The 23,381-nt window shown below is 33.4% G+C and overlaps 1 protein-coding gene across 2 annotated transcripts; it reads right to left on the reverse strand.

The window, feature by feature from the left end:
• Nucleotides 1-480: 480 nt before the first annotated feature.
• On the reverse strand, nt 481-20,851 carry LOC141699794 (ubiquitin C-terminal hydrolase 12-like). 2 transcript variants are annotated; one of them, XM_074503624.1, is made up of 32 exons: nt 20,528-20,851; nt 20,123-20,219; nt 19,892-20,039; nt 19,651-19,808; nt 18,224-18,489; nt 17,919-18,137; nt 17,703-17,811; nt 17,495-17,610; nt 16,384-16,482; nt 15,280-15,389; nt 14,151-14,225; nt 13,857-13,935; nt 13,608-13,754; nt 13,433-13,513; nt 13,216-13,335; nt 10,978-11,100; nt 10,340-10,417; nt 10,169-10,257; nt 6,299-6,407; nt 5,993-6,061; nt 5,772-5,882; nt 4,557-4,612; nt 4,302-4,479; nt 4,041-4,142; nt 3,886-3,957; nt 2,553-2,618; nt 2,349-2,414; nt 2,028-2,114; nt 1,784-1,900; nt 1,567-1,641; nt 1,312-1,398; nt 481-1,116 (listed from the first exon to the last, which is right to left on the reverse strand). In XM_074503624.1, the coding sequence occupies exons 1-32, from the start codon at nt 20,555-20,557 to the stop codon at nt 1,075-1,077; spliced, it is 3,381 nt and encodes a 1,126-aa protein (XP_074359725.1). In that variant the 5' UTR covers nt 20,558-20,851; the 3' UTR covers nt 481-1,074. The 2 variants fall into 2 exon arrangements, with proteins under 2 accessions (XP_074359725.1, XP_074359724.1); XM_074503623.1 differs by having other exon boundaries at nt 19,892-20,042; nt 20,528-20,850.
• Between the last annotated feature and the right edge of the window lie 2,530 nt (nt 20,852-23,381).

The raw sequence follows: 23,381 nt of genomic DNA on the forward strand, positions 1-23,381 counted from the left end.
ATATTCTGCTAAACAACATATTTTGCAATATTTTACTTATAAATTATAAGAAATTTACAAGATTATAATTATAATAATAATAATATTTGCAGGACATGATATACAAAATAATATATTTTGTTGTGTTTTACATAATATATTACTTACACTTCAATACTCCAATACTTAACTTGAACATAAAAATTAAATTTTATGCCAAATATATAACAATTACTTTATATATTGTAATATATGTGTCAAAAAATCAAATATCAACTAAAATAAATCAGAGATCCTTGACAAAAAAAATCAGAGATCGGTAAACAAAGGGACTTGTTGTGAGATCGAGTTGCCAAATTACTGGCAAAAAAAAAAGAGGAACGATTTTGTATGAGATAGTTGCCAAACACTTTTAGCAAAATAAAAAACACTTTTAGCAAAACAAAAACTATCCAGTTGAAAATAATCGAGTTGCCAAGGAAAGCCGACTGACACTTCCAGTTCTACACAAGAAACTTATTATATAAATTATGTAACAAGAGTAGAAATTTTTACAAAACAATAAAGGCACTATAACAAGAATCTATTGACGGCTAAACAGTATCATTATACCTTTACAAAATCAGAAAAATGTATCTACTCCCAACCCAGCTAGAGACGTTAACAAACCTCCCCCTAAACAAATGACGGGTGAAAGAAAGGCCTCGACTACACCCAGAACACTTCAGTCAATCAAAATCTTTTTATGTACTTGGCTAAGCTACAACATTAGCTGAATATCATAGGCCCCAATCTTCTCCATGAAGACTTGGTGCCTAAACATAAAGGACAAGAAAGGTCACAGATTCCAAAAGCCCAAGTGGGCAGGTAAAAACAGGTCAAATGTGAGAGAAACCCCTTTCTTTCCTGCCCAAGTCAAAATTAAGATGTAGCCTACAAAAAAAAGATTATAGCTGGAAAAGAGAAAATGGATCATCACACATCCTGCCAATGTCTAACGCTGCTTTGTCCTCTCGACCCCTTCTTTAACATAACCAATTTGATCTTAAGAGGATGGAAATTCATCCAAGCACTGTTGGTAGTTCTGTTCAACAGCTAGTTGTATATTTTGACAGGCTTCTCATATGTATGCCGGTTCTGCAAAAATATTAAAGCAAGAGTTAACCCAGAATACAAGTCCAACTTATAAACCAACTTGTTTCATATGTATAGTCAAAACTTTAATATAAATCTATGCTGCACTCTCGCTTATCGGAAAGAAAATTTCATAGACATCTAAGAGATAAGCATATCCATATGTCATCTATATGTTCACACAGCATAATGTAATACCTGGTTAGCAGCAAAAGCCCTTTTAGGAGTAGTATCAGAGTGCTCCAACCCAAGATATTGCTCCCAAGCACCATACACATCCCTCCTCTACAAAGACCAACATCAAAAGTTTAGGCAGTGTCCAGCTTTAAGCAACTATCTTTTGTTCAAAAGACTTGACCATTTCGCTTCTAAAAGCAAACTCAAATTTAAGTTTGACATTAAAGTGCTTAAAAGATTTCAAGACATAATATGAATGTCGCAATTCTTAGGCACCTGGAAACGGGTAGATACAACATCTGAGTCCAGCAGATACTCTGGCCTTCCCAGAGATAAAAATGCAAACTTCCACTGAATCCCCCAGAAAGTAACCATATGCAAAGAAAAAACCAGGAGTCAATTCTCACTAACAAATCAACTAGAGTAGAAAAAAAATGTTAAATCAAGTTGGGATTAGATATTGAGCAGCCACGTGACAAAGAAACAGATGTACCTTCAAAAACTCCTCATCTGGAACCTGCAATTTCTTTTGAATACGCATTTTAACATCTACCAAAGTTTCACCTTCATGGATGACCAAGAAAAATGGCTCCCCAAAATTTTGTACTTGCTGTTAAAACCAAACAAAGTACATTGCATATAAATCTCCGCATCTTACAATTGGCTAGAACTAAGCACAAATACAGCCAAAACATTCATGCAAGAATTCCGCATCTACTGCGTTTACTCTTTATTACCATTTGATTCTGGGCAGTCTCTTTTGAGAAGTGGTAAACATGTATTAGGCGATCATGTGGACCAAGGTTCTTTTCTTCTTCGGGTATCTGTATTATGCGGAAAAAAACATTTTAGGCAAAGACGCCCCTCTAATAGAATACATTTAAGGGAACAAAGTCTTAGCAAAGAAAGGGTGTTAAGAGAACAGCAAGGAAACAATTTCGGCAATATACGCATCAACTGCAGTTGACTTGACACCAAAAGCTATATTTTGAACATTAAACTTCTTTTCAAATTCAGCAAGCAAAAGAAAAGATGACAGTATAATTATAGTTACTTGCCTCCTCTGCTCTCAGTGTCCAGTATTGGTCATTTATATTCTCAATTTTCTCATTCAAAGGAAATATCTAGCAAAAAGAGATCAAGACAAAGTATGGTCAGCTACGAATATTAAACACAATATTACAAATCAATGATTGTTAAAAATCAGCAATTATATATGGACCCATAACAGCATACTAAATTACAATTTAATTACTTTATACCTTGTATATCTTGTGATAGAAGACTTCAAGCAGTCTAAGCTCCGCACTGGCATGAGATAATTCTACCTGCAAAAGGAAGCATATAATATTTGGTAAAGTTAATTTATACAGCACAACAAAAAACTGATACAAACTCACGACAGTGTCTGCCCGAGTTACCAAAAAAACAAAGGATATTGGTGAATAAATCTATATTGAAAGCATAGGTGTTTGGCTTTCGACTTGTCAGTAAGTTGTAATTTGAGGAACGAATAGGATTACTGACTCAACTTTTGGAGGAAAGACGTTCGACTAAATGGAAGAAACCTCAAGCTATTCAGAGCGACTAGTCAAAGTTCGCTCAAAATTTGCCCCAAACTGAAAATGAGTTGCAGATAGAGAGGAGAGGGAGGAAAAGAGGAGGAGAGAGAGAGAGAGAGAGAGAGAGAGAGAGAGAGAGAGAGAGAGAGAGAGGAGGTAGAGGGTAGCAGATCGAAACAGTGGTCCAACTTATTTTGTAAATTATAAACACAATAACTTATAAAATAATCTTATTTAGTTTGTAATCATTTATTAAAAAAACTATTCTAATTAATAAAATTCTTTAGCTTCAATTAACTATTTTACTTAAGTATGACTTAACTGTTAATCAATTATAGTAACATTCCGCTGCAAACTACTTCAGAATAAAAACCCTGAGACCTCTTCTTTAAATTAGAATTTTATTTTTTGGAGGTTATATTAGAAGAGAATTCTTTTTAGACTTAATATAATTAAATAACATAACATAATATTCTGCAGAACCAATTTTATTTGTATAAATTATTTTTGCAGAACCATCTTTTAATATTGAAATTATTTTTTGTGTTACTAACAAAATAATAGATTTATTATATTGTGCTTCTATAGTACTTAATTTTGTGTGGTTCTGTAGAAAAATATTAAAGTCGTGGTTCTGCAAAATAATGGTTATACAGCATTATGATTCTGCTAAATTTATGTCAACATTTTGTCGTGGTCCTATAAAAAATTTATATAAAATTATATGAATATATAAGTTAAATCTTTTGAAACAATTGGTTTAGTCAAGTTAATCTAGGCATCTAGCAGTTAAAAAAGGGGTCCCAGGTTTGCACAACGAGTGGTTTTCACCTGAAGGTTAGCCAATCTTATATCAACAGTTTTATTTACTTGTTTTCATCATCGTATGTTTGTCTGATTTTTTACGATGGGCAACTGCAACATATAGGCATTACGGTAGCAGCAAGAGAGACTCTACAAATGCAACATATAAGAATTACGGTAGCAGCATAACAAAGGATTTGAGAGCAAATTCCATGCAGAGCAAATCTACCTTTGTTTTAATTTCATTAAGCACATCTCCTACAGTGCTCTGTTTGGGCAGTCGAATGTTATGTATAACCACCTGGAAAAAGTGTGATGTATTATAACCATACAAGGACTTAAATAACTTGAGCACGGGTGGAAAGAAAGCATTTCCAGACTCACTTCATCTTTATTTGTATGATGGAAAGCAACCTTCAGAGTTTTGAGACACTGCAATTCTGGCAGAGGGATATCGAGCACTTCATAGTACAGAATGTCAGAGATCTGTCCAGAAGAAAACAAAAATTTGTAAGCTTTCACACAAGCATAGTGTTTGAGTTGCGCTTCTTCCTTAACCTATATCACTATATGACATTTAGCTTTTTATCCCAAATTAGAAACATCCGGTTACATGAACACAACTAGGCATCATTATCTAACAACCTGATTATAATGCACCAGCATATCTAACAAATGTTCTGCTACTCTATATTTAATTGGGTGGGGTTTAGGTTGCTGAGAATAGCAGTTATGAGGAGTAAGTCTGATCTTAGAGGGATCTTCCAGTCCTAGTTTCTGTGCCACTCTTTCAACAACATCGTCATAGGTATGTAATTTGGACCTATAAATAAACATGAAATCATGTCAGCTATTACCGTAGAAGCAGATGTGTGTAAAACATATGATTGATGTGCTCACAATTCTAGACAGAAATCATCCTCCTTGGGCTTCTCAAGAGATCGAAAATGAACAATCTGCAAAGAATGAAAAGCAAGAAGTTGGAAGAAACTCAAGAGCAAACAGACCACAGCAACAAAAAGACTTAAACAGCTTTCTTAAAACAAACTCACTAAAAACTATATATTGAAAAAGGATCTGATATATATTAACATTATTTTTAACTCAAAATGTGATATAATTTTTAATCTTGAAGCCTGTTTGCCAAAATTCATTGGAATAAGTACCTTTTAGGCTTTAGCTACTTTTTCTGACTAAAAAGCCAGAAAAAAAAATAACTTACACAAACGAGCTCCAAGCAGTTCACTAAATACAATCAACAAATAACCTTTCCTTTCCTGAACCAGATCTACAATCTTTAGTAGGTAAGGAAAGAGTTCCTTTCTCTTGTTAACAAAATCTATGTAGTTATTAACCCAGGAAGTACAACGACACTATTTGGGCAAATATGCAGTTATATCTTTCTGGCATTTGGTAAGTTGCCTAAACATAAACTGTCTAGCATAGTACCCTGCGTGTGGATGTGTGTGTACTGTGTATTGCTGAGGGAGCGTACAGAGTTAATTGTACCCTATATTACTCGAACTTGGCTAGAAGTGTCCGACATGGACACGTGTCCAAGTATCGGACTCGGCAATATTTTAAAAAATATACATGTTTTTGGCTTAAAAGAAGTGTCCGAATCCGAGTGTCCATGTCCAAGTGTCGAGTGTCCGACATGGGTACTCAAAGGTAAAATGAAGATTCCGAGTAACATAGATTGTACCACAGCCGAATAATAACATTTTAATGCTATTCACATTAACATTAATTCAATAGGTTAAAGACCATAAAAAATTGGACAGTAGAAAATGTAATAACCACCGAAAACCTTAGTTACCCAGACTCTTCATTTTGCTTCGAGTACCCGTGTCGGACACTCGACACTCGACACTCGGACATGGGTATGAACACTTGGACACTTATTTTAGGCCAAAAACATGTAAATTTTTCAGAATATTGCCGAGCCCGACACTTGGATATGAACCCGTGTCCGACACCCATACCCGAGTCCAGGTAACATTGCCGAAAACTACCTACTGAATAAGAAGTTAAAAAAAAACATAAAATGCATTATCAATATAAAAGATAATGGAATAGGCAGCGTAGAAAAAAAGTCTACACGCATGTATGTACCTGACGATTCTTCACATACTCCAAAAATGAGGGGACATCTGGATATCTATAATCCTCTTCATTTTGAGGCTGAGGATATTTCTGGAAGCAAATTATATCCCCGTCTTCGATCTACGGAGTCATAAAATTATAAGAGAAAGCCTTTATGGCAATATTAGTACAATGCAAAGCCACTCCACTTGATTCACATTGACAAGTATGGAAATCTAATTAAATTATACCTGGCTCAAACGAAATGAAGCTCTCTTGTCAAGTCGTTCACACATCACACAGGGCTCAAATTTAACCTCCTGAATGGGATCAATATTCAGCGCTAATAAGCAATAAATATCATAAACTAAGAGTTCTGTACAAATCTAACACCATTGGTGATATAGATGCAATTGGGTTTTTCGGAGAAAACATTAGAAGCATTTTGCATTTATACAAGTAATCCATAATATGCAACTTTTCAAGTACTCTCTAACAATGCAAAAGCAACAGGCTGCCAAAAGGAGAGACAAAGAACTTTCACTTGAAAAACAAACCTCAAACAGTTCAATTTCCTCATCAGCATCAAAACCAGCCATCTCATTCAACTTTTCTAAGATCTCAACCGGCCTTCCAGTACTCCTCACGAAAAGTCTACCAACGTATCTGCGCATATGATATGATCAAAAAGTGTAGTCAACAGTCAGCAATACAAAACAGTGAGACCAGTGACAAATACTTCTGCCATACAATGACCAAAAGTCTACCAGCGTATCTTCGCATATGAGATGATCAGAAAGTGTAGTCAACAGTCAGCAATACAAAACAGTGAGACCAGTGACAAATACTTCTGCCATACTACGACCAACGTACATTTCAAACACAATACATGAATTATGTGTTTGGCATGCACACGTATTCATAGATAAACATGCTGTAAGAACAACAATCGATCTAGCAGACGAATATCGCGAATTTAGAATAAACGAGCAGCTGCAGTAAACTTCCTTTGCATAACTGGATATGCTGCGGATGCACAACTGAGTTCAATTCAAGGTTGTAAAGTCGACAAGTCGAGCCTCCACGCCTAAGTACCTTCAAATTGACTAGTCGACAAGTAGCCCGACTAGTCGTAAGAAGTCGACATACATATATTTAGAGTAATTATAATGGGGCCTGGTCCCAGGCAAACGTTTGCCATGTAGCCTTAAGACAACAAACGATCTCTGTTTCGTTGGATTGAAAAATCAATGGCTGTGATTTCAAAAATCTCTGAATCGTACCGCGGTTAATGTCCACGGTACCTGTAACTCTCCAGTAGCAACCGCGGTCTTTTTCAGTGGTATGTAGGGTTTTTTTACACCTGACCTTATTTTCTTATATAACCTAAATTTGCAATTATAGTAGTCTTGTAGTTTTATATCTTTCATTTTAGATTATAGTTGTTTATTTATTTATTTTTTTAAAAAAAAATCATGTTACAATGTGAAAAGATTAAATAAAATATTTTATTATTAATTCTGAATTAGATTATTAAACATAAAACAAATAAGTTAAAGTTACATATTAGTAAATGATATTAATTAGTATTAATAAAGAACTAGTCATCATTTGAAATTGCACTCACAAAATTCAATAGTATACTTGATTACCTGATGTTATAACAGTACACTCTTCCTATTTTAAATTTTAATTATATTATGATTCTCTTTTTCCTTGACAAGTCAAAGAAATGTAGCAAGCAAGAACAGTATGGATTGAATGCATGGTTTATTTGTTTTTACGATGTTTTTTAAATATATATTGTGAAAATTATTCAACTTTAATTTGTTTTTAATTAATGTTTAATAATTTTTATTTCAAAACTGCAACTAAAATTTTTTAATTAATCGGTTCACATTATAAAATGAAAAAATTCCATTTTAGAAAAATATAAATAAAAAACTATGATTATCATAACTACTCCCTCCGTCCCTAAAAACGTTTCCTATTTATGTTGGACACTATGCACATTTTTAATTGTTAATATTTTTAATTTCGTATTAGTACTATATATAAAAACTTCATTAGTACTCATAAATACGAATTCAACAAGATCACTCATGACTATATTTGATCTTATAGATTAGACGTAAATTAATAGTCAATCGCTTATCATGAATAGTGTCAGAAGTCAAAATAGTAAATGTATTACGGGACGGAGGGAGTATAAATCAAGAAATATATCTTATTTTCTCAAAAATAAGAAGAAAAAAAATCTTATTAAAAGAATACAAGTGGTGGGATAGCTGTACAACAAAAACCCTAGGTGTTCATGAAAAAGAGAATTTACACATTAACCGCGGTACTACACGTCAACATTTTAAATCTCAGCCATTGATTTTCCCATCTACCGAAGCAAAAAGCATTTGTCGTGTTAAAACTCCCTGGCAAGTTTGCCAGGGACCAGTGCCCAATTATAATATATATTTTTGGTTAGCATATGTCAATTACATAATTCAGGTGAAAACTAACAGATAAAAGGTACCAATACCACTACCTAATAGATTAGTCGAATGTGCAAATTTTTTATTATCAATTCAGTGGATAGTGAATAGTTTTGTTCATCAAAATTTGAAACACAGAATTTTGTAATTAGATTACTAAACTATAAGTGTGTAAATTTTTATAAAATTGTCAACTTGTATTAAAAAAACATCTGATAACTTGAAAATTAAAACGCGCTTATGAAATTTGAAGATTTAAAATTGATGAAATTAATTTGAAGTTGTGAAGAAAAAAAACTATTTAAATGGATAAATTTTAAAATTTTAAACCTGATAAAATAAATTTAAAACATAAAATTCAAATAAAAGTCATTTTTTGGTGTCAAAGATTGACAAATATTTGGTTTTTAAATAAATGAAAGATTGAAATTCGTTTTTGTGAGTGAATAAGTAATGAAATAGAAAAAAGAAACAAAAAAGGAAAAAAAATGATTCAATAAACCTTTTTTATAAAACAGATAGAAAAACTGTGTCTATATTTATATACAAAACATGTATGTATAGACACGTACATGTAGAGGAGAGATGAAGAAGAGAGAAGAAAAATAGAGAAAGAATAAAGAGATAAAGAAGAGGAAGTAAGACGAAAAGAAGATAGAGATGGACAAAACGTAACTTTAATCGTCATTGATGGATCTGTTAATTGGACATGAATACGTCGCCTTTGTAGCCGTCCAGATTAAGAATTGGGTAAGTCTTGGGTTTAAAAAACCCTATTTTGACTATTTGGGCCAGGTCGGGTCGGGTAAAACCCATGGACGACAAAACAAAAAGTCGCTCCTCGACTTTTTCATCCCCAGCGACTCGCCGACTAGTCGATAACCATGGTTCAATTGTTATTGATCTTTAAAGTTATCTGTTTCTTTTAATCTAGGATATTTTTGTGAGTCTCTTACAAGCTTTATCCTGCAAAGGGTTCCCAATTCTTAACCTCTGAGCCAGTCCATCAATTTATAAATGTCGGTTTTAAATGATACCATAACGGACATATAGAGATAAATAAAAGGGACAATGTTCAGAAGCCAGTCTTCTTACTGGAGCCACCGAAAACATTTTGCACCTCTCATGCAATGCACTTATATGCCTCCATTTGTCTTATCTCCTAAAATTTGCTTTTGTTCTGTTTTCTTCACTATCCCCTCTTCCTTATACTCTTTCCAGGACTGTCAATTCCGTTGGTAATGAAAAAGAAACAACCATTTGAAGCTGGGGTTAGGATTTTGCAAGCTGTGATTTAATTTGCCATATTATTGATTATTGTAAGAGCATTCCAAATTGTTAGCACTTTTTAAGGATACCAACTTTGCCGAATCACCACACACTCTCGTGAATATCACTTTGGCACCCTTGTCCCAAAATTGCATGCATATGGTTGGCACACTTACAAGTTTCCTGCAGAGTAAGTTTCTCAACGAGATATTCAGAGTGGGGTACATGTTTCAAAAGTTTAAACTTTTTACTATAGTAAAAAATGTTATTTCTCTAGTTTGGGGAAATACGCAGTGGTCGCTAAAGGCTATGAGGTTTACCAACAATTTTACATTTTCTGAAGGGAAGAATTTAATTCATATAAGCAACTAGCATTTTTTTTGTTATCCACATCCATGTAGCTGATTTTCACTTCGTGCTCATGAGTTTATAAAAACTAGTAAAGGGATCATGTTTCATTGAGTTGACAGCATTGGAGGCACAATGCGAGTAAAACTTGGGTGGCACAAGGAGCGTAAAACACTGCATATTCTATTGATATTCTTCACATGGTGTGTTGTTCGTTAGGCAAGGGGTACTATGCAGGAGGCAGATTAATATAGATTGATACATAAAAAGAAAAAGAAATTTAGCCATGATATACGACAAAATGATACTGCAGGTGCTACTTACCGAAGCTCTTCTTTCTTAGGATCATAAAGCTTGAAGAAAAGGAGTATATCCTCTTTACTTTTGTCCGGTGGTGGTATAGGATGCAAGTCCTGCAAAGTTTGGGCAAGTCACTCATATTGGAAAGGTCAACTAAAATTGTGAAAGGTGTCCCACTTAAAACTGCATTATTACCTGCCCAGTCTGAATTTCTAAAAATAATTTTAGCTCAGCATTGTGGTTCTTGTTAGAAGAATCCTTTAATTGTCCAACCTGCATTTATGACATGCAAGTCATTAGCTTTAAAAGTGAACCGTGATGACTCGTATATGCGAGAGAAGCAACTTCGATACTTCCATTCAAATATATGCAAACAGTGCATACTCATCTCAACCTATGATTGCTGCTATCTCCTACTGAACTGTATTAATTAGCTAAATCATATGCCATAGTGTAAAAACCCATTTGCTTTAGCTATAATACAATAAATACCCAGAAAGTAAAACTTTTGGAAAATTTCCTCGAGGGGATGCACAACTGCTTGAAAATTTGTATTTAGTTATTTACTTCGACACGTATTTCTTTCGACAGTAATAGACTTTTAAAAGCAAATATGTGAGCACGATCTCAATTTGCATGTTAGTGACACGAAGTGTAATAAAAACACTAGATCGTACACATGAATAGTGTCGATAGAAGTTCTCAAAGGATGGAGTACAATGCAAACATCCCCCCGCCACCAATTTTAAGATTCAGCTTGTAGCACAAACATGTGCCAATGCCATAAATTCATGTTAACAAATTGATAGCAATATCAAGTACTCAGTTTTTACCGTTTGTGCTTCTTCCTGCGAAGTCAAAGGTCGATTAGGACGATATGTATGGTTTTGCCTCTTTGCCCAGACCCAGAAACGCTGAAACTGAACCGGTATACCAAATTCTTTGGCAACCTCCTCCTGCATAAGAACACCTGTTAGCATTCTACAAGGAACTCCATATTTAGGGAGAAAACAGTTTATAGAACCAGAAATAATCAGATTTTAAAATACAAACGTGTTCGCTTTAACTTTTTTTTAAAAGGGTAATGTTAAACATAGCCCTAAGGGCTGTGTTTAAGCAATTAATAATTTCCTTGTTATCTGAACCTTTTCAACTGTATTTGCAAAATAAATGTATGCATTCTCTCTTGTATACACACATGTAACGAGTTCACACCTAATGACCCGCCTTCGGTAGTTAAATGTTTCTAACATATTTTATCAAAATTATAATTTTATATATTTAATCAAACTGAATATCTTAAATCTTAACTTTGAGCAATATTTATACATAGCCAAAATATGATTTAAAATTTTCTTAATTTTTAAACATAGTTTCGATATAAAAAAATCATAAAATTTGATTAGTAGTGCAAGAGTTACAAAAATGAGTATAAACAATTATTTGCAAATGACATGGCATGGTTAACGTGACGGTATAAAATAGTTAATTATAATGTTGATGTGAATGCAGGGGGTTCATTGTATATGTATATAGCAAATTAGAGTTTGACAATGGCATTTAGTAAATAAATTGGAAACCAATTTTTTACATCTAACATTTTCCAAATTTTGATATATAAACTTAATTAATAAAAACAATTGATTATGGATGATTCAAATAAGTAGTACATGCATTTTAATAGGGCAGTAAATGCATTTAGTAGCCATTCATTTAATTGATAAGTTCATTCGTCCAGCTGTAATCCTCTAACCTATTAAAAGCTAAAAGTGTTTTAATGCTTAAACACAGCCTTAAGGGCTGTTGTTAACATTTCCCTTTTAAAAATAAGTACAGTTCTTCAGAAAAAGTAACTGTTAACGTAATACTTTAAAAAAAATCAGTACTTCTCTTACAAAAATAAAAACCAAACACCCCTAAAAACTGTCATTTCAATCCTCTCGGAAAATATACCTGTTACAGTACTTCTTTTAAGAATTCAATACTTATTTTTCGAAAATAATTTAAATCAAACAACCGTAAGTTCTATATCAATTCAGACAATTTTACCAGAAAGAAAATGAAAGGCTAACAAATAGGGTAAACATTGCTTTCAGTGTTCCTCTTATGCTGAAGATCATGTCCCAGTATAGGTGAATAAATATCTGTGTTGAAGAAGTATAAAACACATTTGAACTAGAAAACATCTCTTAACATGACCCTAATATTCATCTAAAACTGAAAATATAATAGATTTCAATAACTTCTACTACCTGATATAACTTAAATTATCAATTGATGTGTTCAACAATACAAAGAAACAGTTATTGAGATCAAGAGAAATATCTCTACTCATCATTTGAACAAATTAAATGATAGCATATATGCTAGAGATGTACAACAGTTCTACTATTATCGAAACTAATTGACCTAAAAGGATTAACGAATGACATCATAAGAAAATTTCCATTTAGAGCCCAGGATTGTTCAAGAAAGGTTATCTTAATCATGGAAATAAATAGTAACCAAACATCTGGTTAGATTCAAGAATAATGTCAAAATAGTATACATCAGTGTGCAGCAAACTTTATAGAACCTAAATCCTAAGTCAGTAATCTAAAAAAAACCCTTGAAGTCCTCTAAAACCTAAGTTATAGTTAAGAAAGACAGAAGCATGAAAAATTAGCTGCTGGCAGGAATGGGACAATAGTAAAAAATTTAGCTTCCGAGTGCCGACTAGGTGTGGGACAATAGGACGAAAATGTAGCTGCCATCTAGGAGTGGACCCACATATCCAAAATTAGCACCTTAACCAGTAAAGTTATCTATAGCCCGGAGTAAAGGAAAAGGCATAACAACATTTTGTTAATAAAGGTATTCGTGAATTTTTTATTATATTTTATTTTATTTTAACCCTTTCTGATAATTACCCCCTTTTTGATTAAAAAAATATATAAAAAATAAAATGTTAAACATTATAGTGTTTAACGGAAACTAAATCTACAACAGACTAAAGATGCACAACTAAATATAGATCTTACAATAATTGAGCACATACCAGACTAGTAGATACAACAGATTATTAAAATTACCTTAAATGAGGAAAATTGGACCTGCTTTTGGATTCGAAAACTCCGCACTTTATCATGATCTACAAGATCAAAATAGATATCCTTTCCGATCTGTTCCTTTAGGTCCTCATCACGAGCAACCTTGATATTGAAATCAAAATTTAGCAAGAACTGGCTTAAAGAAAAAGATCTGCTTGCAGACACCAAAAAAGTAAAGCACTCTAATATATATAATTACCTTAATTATTGTGTACAGGTGAGCTTGTGCTTTATATTTTCTCTTATCCTCCTTCTCTTCTTGTTCTTTCTTAAGCCTTATCTGGAAAGAGATGATAGAGAAGTGTCAATATAATGCATGCCTTTGTGATGAAGATGTTGAAAATAAAGATGTCCAAAGATATATGCTACGTTACCCTAAGGTGCTCAGCAATGTCTTTCTCGTCCACATCACATATTATTTTCTCCTTGTCACTTTCTCGTATATACACAAGCATATATGCATTTGAGTATTTTGTAAACTTAAACGGGGCATTATTGAAACCAGGATTGGTCTGGGGCAACTGTTTGATATAGACAAAAGTAAACAGGAAAATATATTAGAGCACTGAACAACCAAGATAAATCAACCGCATATTGAACTCTGATGAGATACATAACAATACCTCTTCCTCACCGCCATACTGTTCCTCCAGCACTCTTTTCATATCTTCTTTCGTAACCCTTTCATCATCAAACTTAAACCTAAAGGAGAAGGTGAATGGATAGCAATATTAAAAAACTGATGCTAGACAGGAAACGGCCATCAAGACGTGTACATGGTGAAAAAATCTGACTACGCTGCAAAAAAGATACACGGACCGAACAAGTAGGGGCAAGTCATTTTACATTCTCAGTGCTTAACTTCTACAGTTCAAAAGTTCAGAAATAATAGAGTACTTTAACATGAATCCTTGTACCATTGATCAGACAGTGTCGGTCTAATAAACGCATAATAGTGTCCTCCATGCACTCCACCACTATGAACCAAAACACTGTTGTGAAGGAAAAGAAACATGAGTGAGCAAACCATTAAATATTGACAACAGAGAAAAGTTCGAATTGATAAATTGAGACTTTAATGCAACAAAACTATTCCAAAAAACTTCAAAAAAATTAGGTCAACAAATCACTAGTAACTGCATTTAGTAAGTGGACTTATCATCCATCATACCTATGACATCCTTCATCTCATTATGCTAAAAAGCTTACAAATACGCTATATCCATGTGTCAACACTCAACAATTTAACATTTCATCTTTCTTTATTATACATATACTGTAAAGTGTAAGCTAATAACTAAGCGCACCCTGCAAGGTTAACAAACGGACACCTAGCCCTTAGTTGTTTCTACATGCATTATTACTAGATAAACATTCCATAGAACCCCAAACAAATTGCTTATACAAATAACATGAACTGGATTAGAGAAAAGGCTGCTCCGGATGCAAGATAAGTTCCATGCTCAAATGCCTAGACATAGCAGTTCTCCTTGAATGTTCAGAGAAATAATTATTTCATTAATATATATATATATGCTTAAAGCGATGGTAACAGACTCTTTGGGTTCTGTAGAAAAATTTACTGCAAGTACTAATATTGAAGTGATACGAGTGAATGAGAAGTCATGTAGATGAACAAAATAAAACTACAGACAAGTAGACGCACACGGGCAAATTCTGGAAATGGTTAACCGCTTTAACTTGCACAACCAAATGTCCACCAACTAAAGTAGGACAAAAGGAATAATACAAACATGTGTTTCGAATCACAACTATAACTAAAAATCTGCTAATCAACTGTCAGGTGGAAGATAACATTGTATTCCTAGTAAAAAAACAACACTTTGGAGAGAAGTATTCAAAACACTCCACAAAGTAACACATTAGTTCTCATTCGTAAATAATACTAGTTAGTGTATTGTTTTTGTACGTACTTCCAAAATAATAAAGTTGACGCCAAATTTAGTTTAAAAACAAAATGGAAGCCACACTTAATCGAATGAAGCATCACGCCAACAAAGGTAGTCAACTGCATCAAATATATACCTATGAAGAGTATAAAGGTTGCGAACACTCCTATCTGCATCTGGTGATAAATATTTTCCGTCCTCCCTATCAAGATCAAGCTCTAAAGGAAATTCATAACGGTCATTTATCTGCACAATTAATTCAAGCAAGATTTATATTTTTACACAGTAATATGAAGATTTTTAACTCCATTGACAATAAAATAATATAAAGATACCCCAAATTAATTTTGTTTACTAGCTTGTATGGCTAATTACCGGGAAGAAAGCTGATAGAACGCCTACATTCTCCGGAGATTGCTTTCAGTGAACAAGATTAATTATATATTTGTTTTGCGGTGCTATAAAAAGGTTATAAAATGGTATATAGATACAGTCATATGTATGCAAGTATGGATGAATCTGGACTGTATCATGTCCATGTTCATGATTTATTATTAATAATGGAGCCAACTATTCACCAATTACCTTCCCATTTTATAACTTGGATATGCACTTGCATATAAATGTTTTAATTTCGACAAAATAATCAACTTATATAAATTCAAAATATTAATTTCTAAAATAAATAATTTTAGTTGTTACAAATATTATTTTTTTTAATTTTTAAATTTAACTATCAAACTGAAAATATATAATAGTACCAGAATTTTATAATATTTAATAAATATTTATGATAAAAAAAGGGATCCTCAAATCGATACGCGAACCCGATGCATGGCTCATCATACCGGATTCACTAAAGCTAAAGTCCCACGTACCCGGACTCGTGTCACGTACCTGATCGACCCGCGATCCGTGCAACAATGTAACTGACCAGGCATAAAAGAAAGTTTGCAAATATACCCAAACAATATAAAAGTATGAAGAGACATACTACAGCAGTTTTTAATGTTTTTTAGAGTAAAATTCAATTAACGAATGACTTTTGCTTTACCGATAGTAGAGATTTCTGACTAATGGTTGTTCTTAAAACAACTAAATAATGACACAATTGCTCTTTATAAAACATGCAACCACCAAATAGCATTGCAAGAAATACAGTAATACCGCAAAGCTAATGAATGTGTAACCTGTGCATCAACAAAACAGAGGAAACAATTGAATAAATCAAACAGCTTACCTTCACCATCGTGTCTCGCATGAAATCATATTCAAATCGCTTTAACTGAAGTTGTAGAACAGGAGGGAAGTCTATAAATAAGACACCTTTTTTAGCATCCTGAAATTACTGTATCTGTCAATATCTCCATTGTTTAAAATTTAAAATAAGAAATGACAGTATGTAGGTAGTAGATACAAGTCGATTAAGAGTAAATACAACAGTTTGTAAGTAGTAGGTATAACTATTTCAACTTCCTGATTTATATTATGATTAAAAGAACGCCGGAGACCCAAACAGAAAGGCATAAAAGAAGCTTTTACTAATTGGTCTTGATAGATATTCTCTAATGAAACTAAACAAATGTAACGAGATAATCTTAAAAGTGCACTTCCAACCAGAATCTAGTCTACTACCAGATGATGGTTGCTAGTTTACACTTGCTCATCAGCTTATTATATGTTTCCCTTGTCAGGATGATGCCTAGCGTTTCATGTTACTTCCAAAGTCCACGAGACTTACATAAGCTGCTAAAAAAAATTCCCTCTAGAAAATGTGAGTACGATACATTTGGAGGACTCCCGGATTGCAAGTTCGATCATGGTAAGTTTCTTACTCACCTATCCTAATAAATTCACGAACCAACAGCAACTCTGTCCAAGCACACCTTTGGCTCAAAAAGTATCGATACTATTTATGACCACCATTTTGTAATATCAGAATAGTTTTACCCATTAAAATAAGATGAATCAAAATGGAATATGGAAAGACATGCTTTATTTTGACAAACGGTAGCATTTAATTAAATTGATAAATAAGTGTATGCCAGCAACCACACTATTTGGTGGAAAAACAGATTTTGGCTGTAGGTGCACTTACGAGGTCAAATCATTTTACTTTGTTACATTTTCCTAGTAATGAGTAGAAATATTAGGCAACTAGAAGTCTCGAAAACTTCATAAAAAATGTGAAGAGTTCCCCTTGTCTTTCGAGGTTGGGATCCACAAAAATCTTAAAAATCAAAATTATCTCATCTGTTCCAACTGAGAAAAATCAATGGTGATCATCTCTAGACTTCATTTAGGTCTTTTTAACATGCATCAAATTACCATACATCCAAACATTAGCTAACCTGTAATCCATGTTCTTCAGCATGATACTTATTATCACCCTCAAGGCGTTCAACCTCCACATACTTGTCAAAGGAAGCATAAATATCTCGACAACCCTTAACATCAAGTTGTAGATCTGAAAACAGAAACATAAGACCGGGTAAACAGTTACCATCACTATTGTTCTGTAAAGTGTACTGGTTTAACCAATTAAGAGTGAACACGTACCATAGAATGATTCTTTTCTTGTAGATTTGAAGTCCACATTAATGCATTCAATATAATTCATATGGTGACCTTCAAATAATTTCTGTATCGTCCCCTCAACAACAGTTCCCTAAGTTTGAGGTAAGAATCAATAAACCATATAAGATAGAGAAAATGTAGATGGGATTTAAGAAAAAAAACAGACGGGGAAGGCCAAAATAGTAAACTAGATGATACCTTCATCTTATCCTCAAGCTTTTCACTCAACACTCTGTTAAGTTCTTGAACATCATGCTGCATGAAAGAATCGTATGTGTCCCATCCGAAAGACTTGGTTAACTCTTTTGTTGCAACACTAGTATCGTTATACTGAAGTTTGTAAAATAAACTCTGTAAAGCAAGAGGGATGCTTCCTGAGGGCATGTCATTCTCAGTTGTTGGCATATGATACACAGCCTGATACATATAATAATGGATGACACATTAAGTTCCGGATATAGGCAAACCAAAAACGTGACAGTCTTGAGAACCCGATTTCTTACCTTCCTGAAATAAGGTATATGGTACAAAGTCTGAAGTAAAGAATTCATGTAACAAGTTGCTCCCTGGTTTTTCAAACCAACATAACCAGTTTCTTTCTTTGAGTCATATGTCCAGTAGTCAACAACCTTGCGTACAGCAACATCAGCTTCGATAATGCATGTATCATTTACAAGAAAACCTTTGTTTGGGTCGTAAAGCTCGCTAAGTGACATAAAAGATGTGAAGCCCCAATCACTTTCCCTTGCATGAAACTGGTGCTGTGTGTCTGCGAGAATCCACAATTATTTTGATAAGCAGAATGTAATTACAGTTGAAACTGCGGTTAGCAGCAAATCTATTAATCTAATACACACTTTTTATGGAATCAGTATCTTTTAAAACTGAACCATAAAAATGATAACCCGTTAGTAACAAAATGCAGTTCACAACACAAACAAACAAAAATATTTCTTCAGTCTTTTCTTCGGGTGCTGGGGAAAATCTCACGTCTTCTCATAACTTTGATAATCTAAGTGAAGTTCATTATAACACAATGTAACTAATATAAGCTTACCATTATTCCACACAACACATAATATGTTAAAACCTACATTCTTTGCTGAAAGTTGTTTCACTCTATACCTGGCATAGCTTATTAGGGACCGATACCTAAATTTTGGGCTGGTAAGCTAATTGCAGAAATATAGAGAAAAAAAAAAGTATAATTGACAATCACATCACTTAGTAATCTTTTTCATCTTGGATGATGTTGATCAAGAGAAAACAGTGAAATTGTATTAAGAATATGATCTATTACCAAACACTTCATAAAATCTAATATTACGAATTTACTAAATGCTGCCATTTCTGGAAATATAAGCATTTAAGACTGCAAATGGGTTCATTAGATATTACTCTGACAAAACTCAGAACCATCAAAGATTGGTTCAAATATTTTCAAACTTACATAACATATTTATTTCATCTCAGGCCATATACACATGTAACATAACTTTAATTGATAGAAAATTGTTCTGCAACTTATATAGCCCCCGTAATGTTTAAAGACGATTACATGGGAGAAATGGCATGTCTGAGCCAACCAATAAACAAAATTATATAAAATTGAATTTTATAAATTTAAACCGACTACATTTAGATGTAAAAATAAAAAGTTTACTTGCTGGATGGTAATGACATTAATATATGACACTCTTCTCTTAACCTATCAAATGTGAACAGTTATCATGCAGTAAAAAAAAATTATAGCCACAACAAGCTCCAGAACTAACTACTACAAACCAGTAACAGATGTTCTTAGCAAATAGATAAAAGAGTAACTACTAATAATAGACCAATAACATACATAAATTCTATCGCTGTTCTGTATATCTACTCGCACACAAGCTTGTAAATTATAATGAAAAGAGTCTATTGCAGAAGCTACCTTTCTTCAGTGTGTACTTGGGTTGAATTTGATTAACCACAGCCAAACTAAACTGCGCATATCTACTCCACCCATATGGCAATGTCGCCGAATCTGCAACATCTAAGTACATAGACAGGTGGTCCACATTGTTACCCTTGGGAAAAATAAGGACACGCCTGCATCAAGACATATCCCGATAAGTAATTAGTACTGTGTATATCAATATATAAAGAATGACACAAGTTTCAGACCAAACTACCATTTAAAACCACCAACAACAAAAACGTCAGAATACTGCTTCTTCGTGTTCAATCTCGAGAAATTCTCAAGCATCCACGTAAACCTAGACGCCTGTGGCTCATCAACTGCTTGACTTTCCACCGCATTCGTGCTTTCATTTTGCGTCACTACTAAAAAACATCAAAACGACAATAAAATAAACACAACCGAATCCCAATCTACAACCTTTTACAGAAACTAAAATTTATACCTTCCATCGGCTGAGGTCCTTCCACCAGCAACGGACCTTCCACGGGTGGAGAAACTTCAAGTTCCTGATGTGGCACCAGCATCTCATCATCTTCTTGCTACAAATTTCACGAAACACGTTAAACTATGTAAACAAAAAACTACTTAATCAAAGTATCGTAAGTGGAAACAACTAATTAAAAATCCGCCTGATCCAGTTCGGCAATTATCGAAACAAAACCCTAAATTTTGTCAATTTGGACAAATTACTAAATCGAAAGCAATCGAAAAGCATCTGTACGAAACCAAAACCCTAAGGATCATACACATCATGCAAATTCAACACACACACGCGTATATATACAAAGAAGACATGTAAGTATAGGTATAATTGAGGAGTAGCGGGGGGAGAGAGAAGGGAACTTACATCTAGCGGTTGATGAGTGAGCATAGTCATAGCTATCGGATCAATTGAATCTGTATATTTAAAGCACAATAGATACAAAATACACTATAATTAATATATATGTATAGATATGTATGTATAGGTGTGTATGTGTGTATATGCTGGGAGAGATTTGGGACAGGAGAGAGACTCTCTCCGAAAATGAGTAGAGAAAAAATGGAACGCACTCTCTCTTGGTTCTGGAGTTTTGGTTTTCGATCAAAAGGGTAGGCTTGGTAATTAATCAAATGATTGGGGTAAGAGATGGGGTATATTGTGAACTGCTTTGAGGGGTAGAGTTTGTGAAGGACGGGTGAGATTTGTTGGAGTAAAATGGAGCAGTTTGGTGAGCTTGGTGAAATATTTTTGGCCTCAATTACCCACGATTATCCGCTAAATTATCTTTAACAAACTCAGATAACGGTAAATCTCAATAAATTAATACTTTCAGGAAAATAATTAATTAATTAAAATATTAATTAATTGATAAACTATTAATTTATTAATTATTGATATAATAATACGTCGTTAAAATATATTATTTTTAATTTTCTTAAACATATATTAACAAATATATATGCCAAAAACTTATTTATTATCAGCATTAGAATGAACATGTAACACAATTGTAAGATGATATATAAATACTTAGCAGGAGAAAAGTTCAGGGGAGATGCAGGTTGCATTATTCGAGAAACCATTACGTTCGTATCAATTTTCAGAAGATTTGTATTCAGTTAGTTAAGTAATCCAGAAACAAAGCGGCTAATATTTAGCTCGTTTATTTGTTTTTCAACCGATTACATGATCAGTTGGGAGTTTGTCCCGATTGAGTATCTTTCAAATTATTAATGCAATATATTTTAAATTTGACAAAAAAAACATATTGCATTAAGACTCCATGTTGTACTAATATGGATACAAGATAAAGTACATGGTCAAATGATTTCCGAAAGGAATCAATACATTAGAGTCTTACTTTAAAAGTCGGTCTTAGAATAAATATTTTATTTGATGTAAAATAAAATTATTAATTCATATATTATATGAAACTTATAGGTTTTAAAAAAAAGTTTATGATCTTATTAATTAAGCGGATTATTAAATTATATTAAATGACCTAAATAGGGACTATGGAAAATTATTAATTAGTCAAAATTATTAATTTATCAATGTTTAATTGCATTGATATTAAGTTAAGCATTGCTACCGCGAATATAATTTATTTTTTAAAGCATCTCAATTAAAAACAAGTTACTTTTTTCGTTCTCCTCTACTTTTTATGTAATAAAGCAAGATAACTCGTGGTGCAAGACATGTCTCTGCATAACAAGACCAAGACACTTCGACAACCCTAAGATTTAGTTGTATGATAATCTTTTTGTATTTTGTAATTGTATTTCTTGAGTTTGTAAAAGTGTTAAGAAGATTGGACTGAAAAAATTTTCTATGACTAGCCATCAAGCTAAGGAATAAACTCTGGAAGAAAATCAAGCTTAATCATGCCTCAGAAAGAAGTGTAGAAGTTTGGAATTGAATAATGTTGTTTTTGGAAAATTGTATTAAGTCACATATCGACAAGTCACAGATCAAGATGTACAGAGATGTCTATCGAGAAGTCGGAATAACTTGTAGAGAAATCACTCTACTTGTAGAGATGTCATTCTACTTGTAGAGAAGTACAAGGAATGTATAGATGTAATTCTATTTGTAGAGAAGTCCAAGGCATGTAGAGATGTAGACATATCGACAAGTCAAAACTGCATGTACAGAAGTGGAGATATCGATAAATCAAAACTGCATGTAGAGAAGTGGAGATGTCGACAAGTCAAAACTGCATGCAGAGAAGCGGAGATGTCGACAATTCAAAACTGCATGCAGAGAAGTCGAGTTGTTGACGAGTCAAAACTACATGTAGAGAAGTGGAGATGTCGACAAGTCAAAATTGCATGTAGAGAAGTAGAGATGTCGACAAGCCAAACTGCATATGGAGAACTAAAGATATCAATAAGTCATTCTAGATATCGACATGAGACATCTCTACACAGTAATGAAGATCTCGATAACAGCTCAAATTTATATAATATAATCAACTTGAAGATTTAGGATTATCAATCAACAAACCGTATTATCACCGAAATGGAAAATCTACAAATACAGCTTGAAGAGTGCAAGATCAAGGGCCAAGATGAACTAGACAAAGGAGGGTCATAGAACTAGTAGATTCTACACAGATATGATGCACTAGAAATATACTTAGACAAACTAGCTTAACAAAGCATATCATGAGATGGTGTTTATAATATATAAGTGATGATGTCAAAGATTACTGAAGATGACAATATCATTAGTGTCCCTGATCAAAGAATGAAGCAAAGCCAAATGGACATACGATCTAAGGAGAACAATGAACTGTTACTTTTCATAATCTGTTAAGCTTGGGTTTACCCTAAGTAAGTTGTATTGTTATCTTAGTTTGTATTTGTACTTGTCACACTTTAAAGTCTGTAAAAATGCAAAGGAGCAGACTGGAGTTTTTTTCCTGAAACAGTATCAAGCCTAAGGATTCTATCTGGAAGAAGATCAAGAAGATCATGCCTCAGAAGAATTTTTGAAGAAGTTTGGAGTTGAATAAATCCGTTTGGATAAAAATACTCTAAGTCAGGATCTCTACAAGTCACAGATTTAGTGTTATAGAGAAGTCATTCAATAACTCCAAATGACTTATCGAGAAGTCAGGATAGCTACTGGAGAACTCAGTGAGATATCGACAAGTCAAGAAGACATGAAGATTTTCTTCACTAGAGAACTCAGAGTTATCGACAAATAGGGGTGA

Source organism: Apium graveolens, unplaced genomic scaffold (assembly GCF_009905375.1).
Source record: "Apium graveolens cultivar Ventura unplaced genomic scaffold, ASM990537v1 ctg1319, whole genome shotgun sequence".
Taxonomy (NCBI): Eukaryota; Viridiplantae; Streptophyta; class Magnoliopsida; order Apiales; family Apiaceae; genus Apium; species Apium graveolens.

What these genes read in the sequence shown, in the direction of transcription:
- LOC141699794 (XM_074503623.1), bottom strand. Translation starts at nt 20,557, where the DNA reads ATGACTATGCTCACTCATCAACCGCTAGAT. An exon ending in ACCTGTACACAATAATTAAG is followed by an intron (nt 13,336 to 13,432) that starts GTAATTATATAT and finishes TTCAATATCAAG; the next exon opens with GTTGCTCGTGATGAGGACCT. An exon ending in CAGATGAGGAGTTTTTGAAG is followed by an intron (nt 1,642 to 1,783) that starts GTACATCTGTTT and finishes TGGGGGATTCAG; the next exon opens with TGGAAGTTTGCATTTTTATC.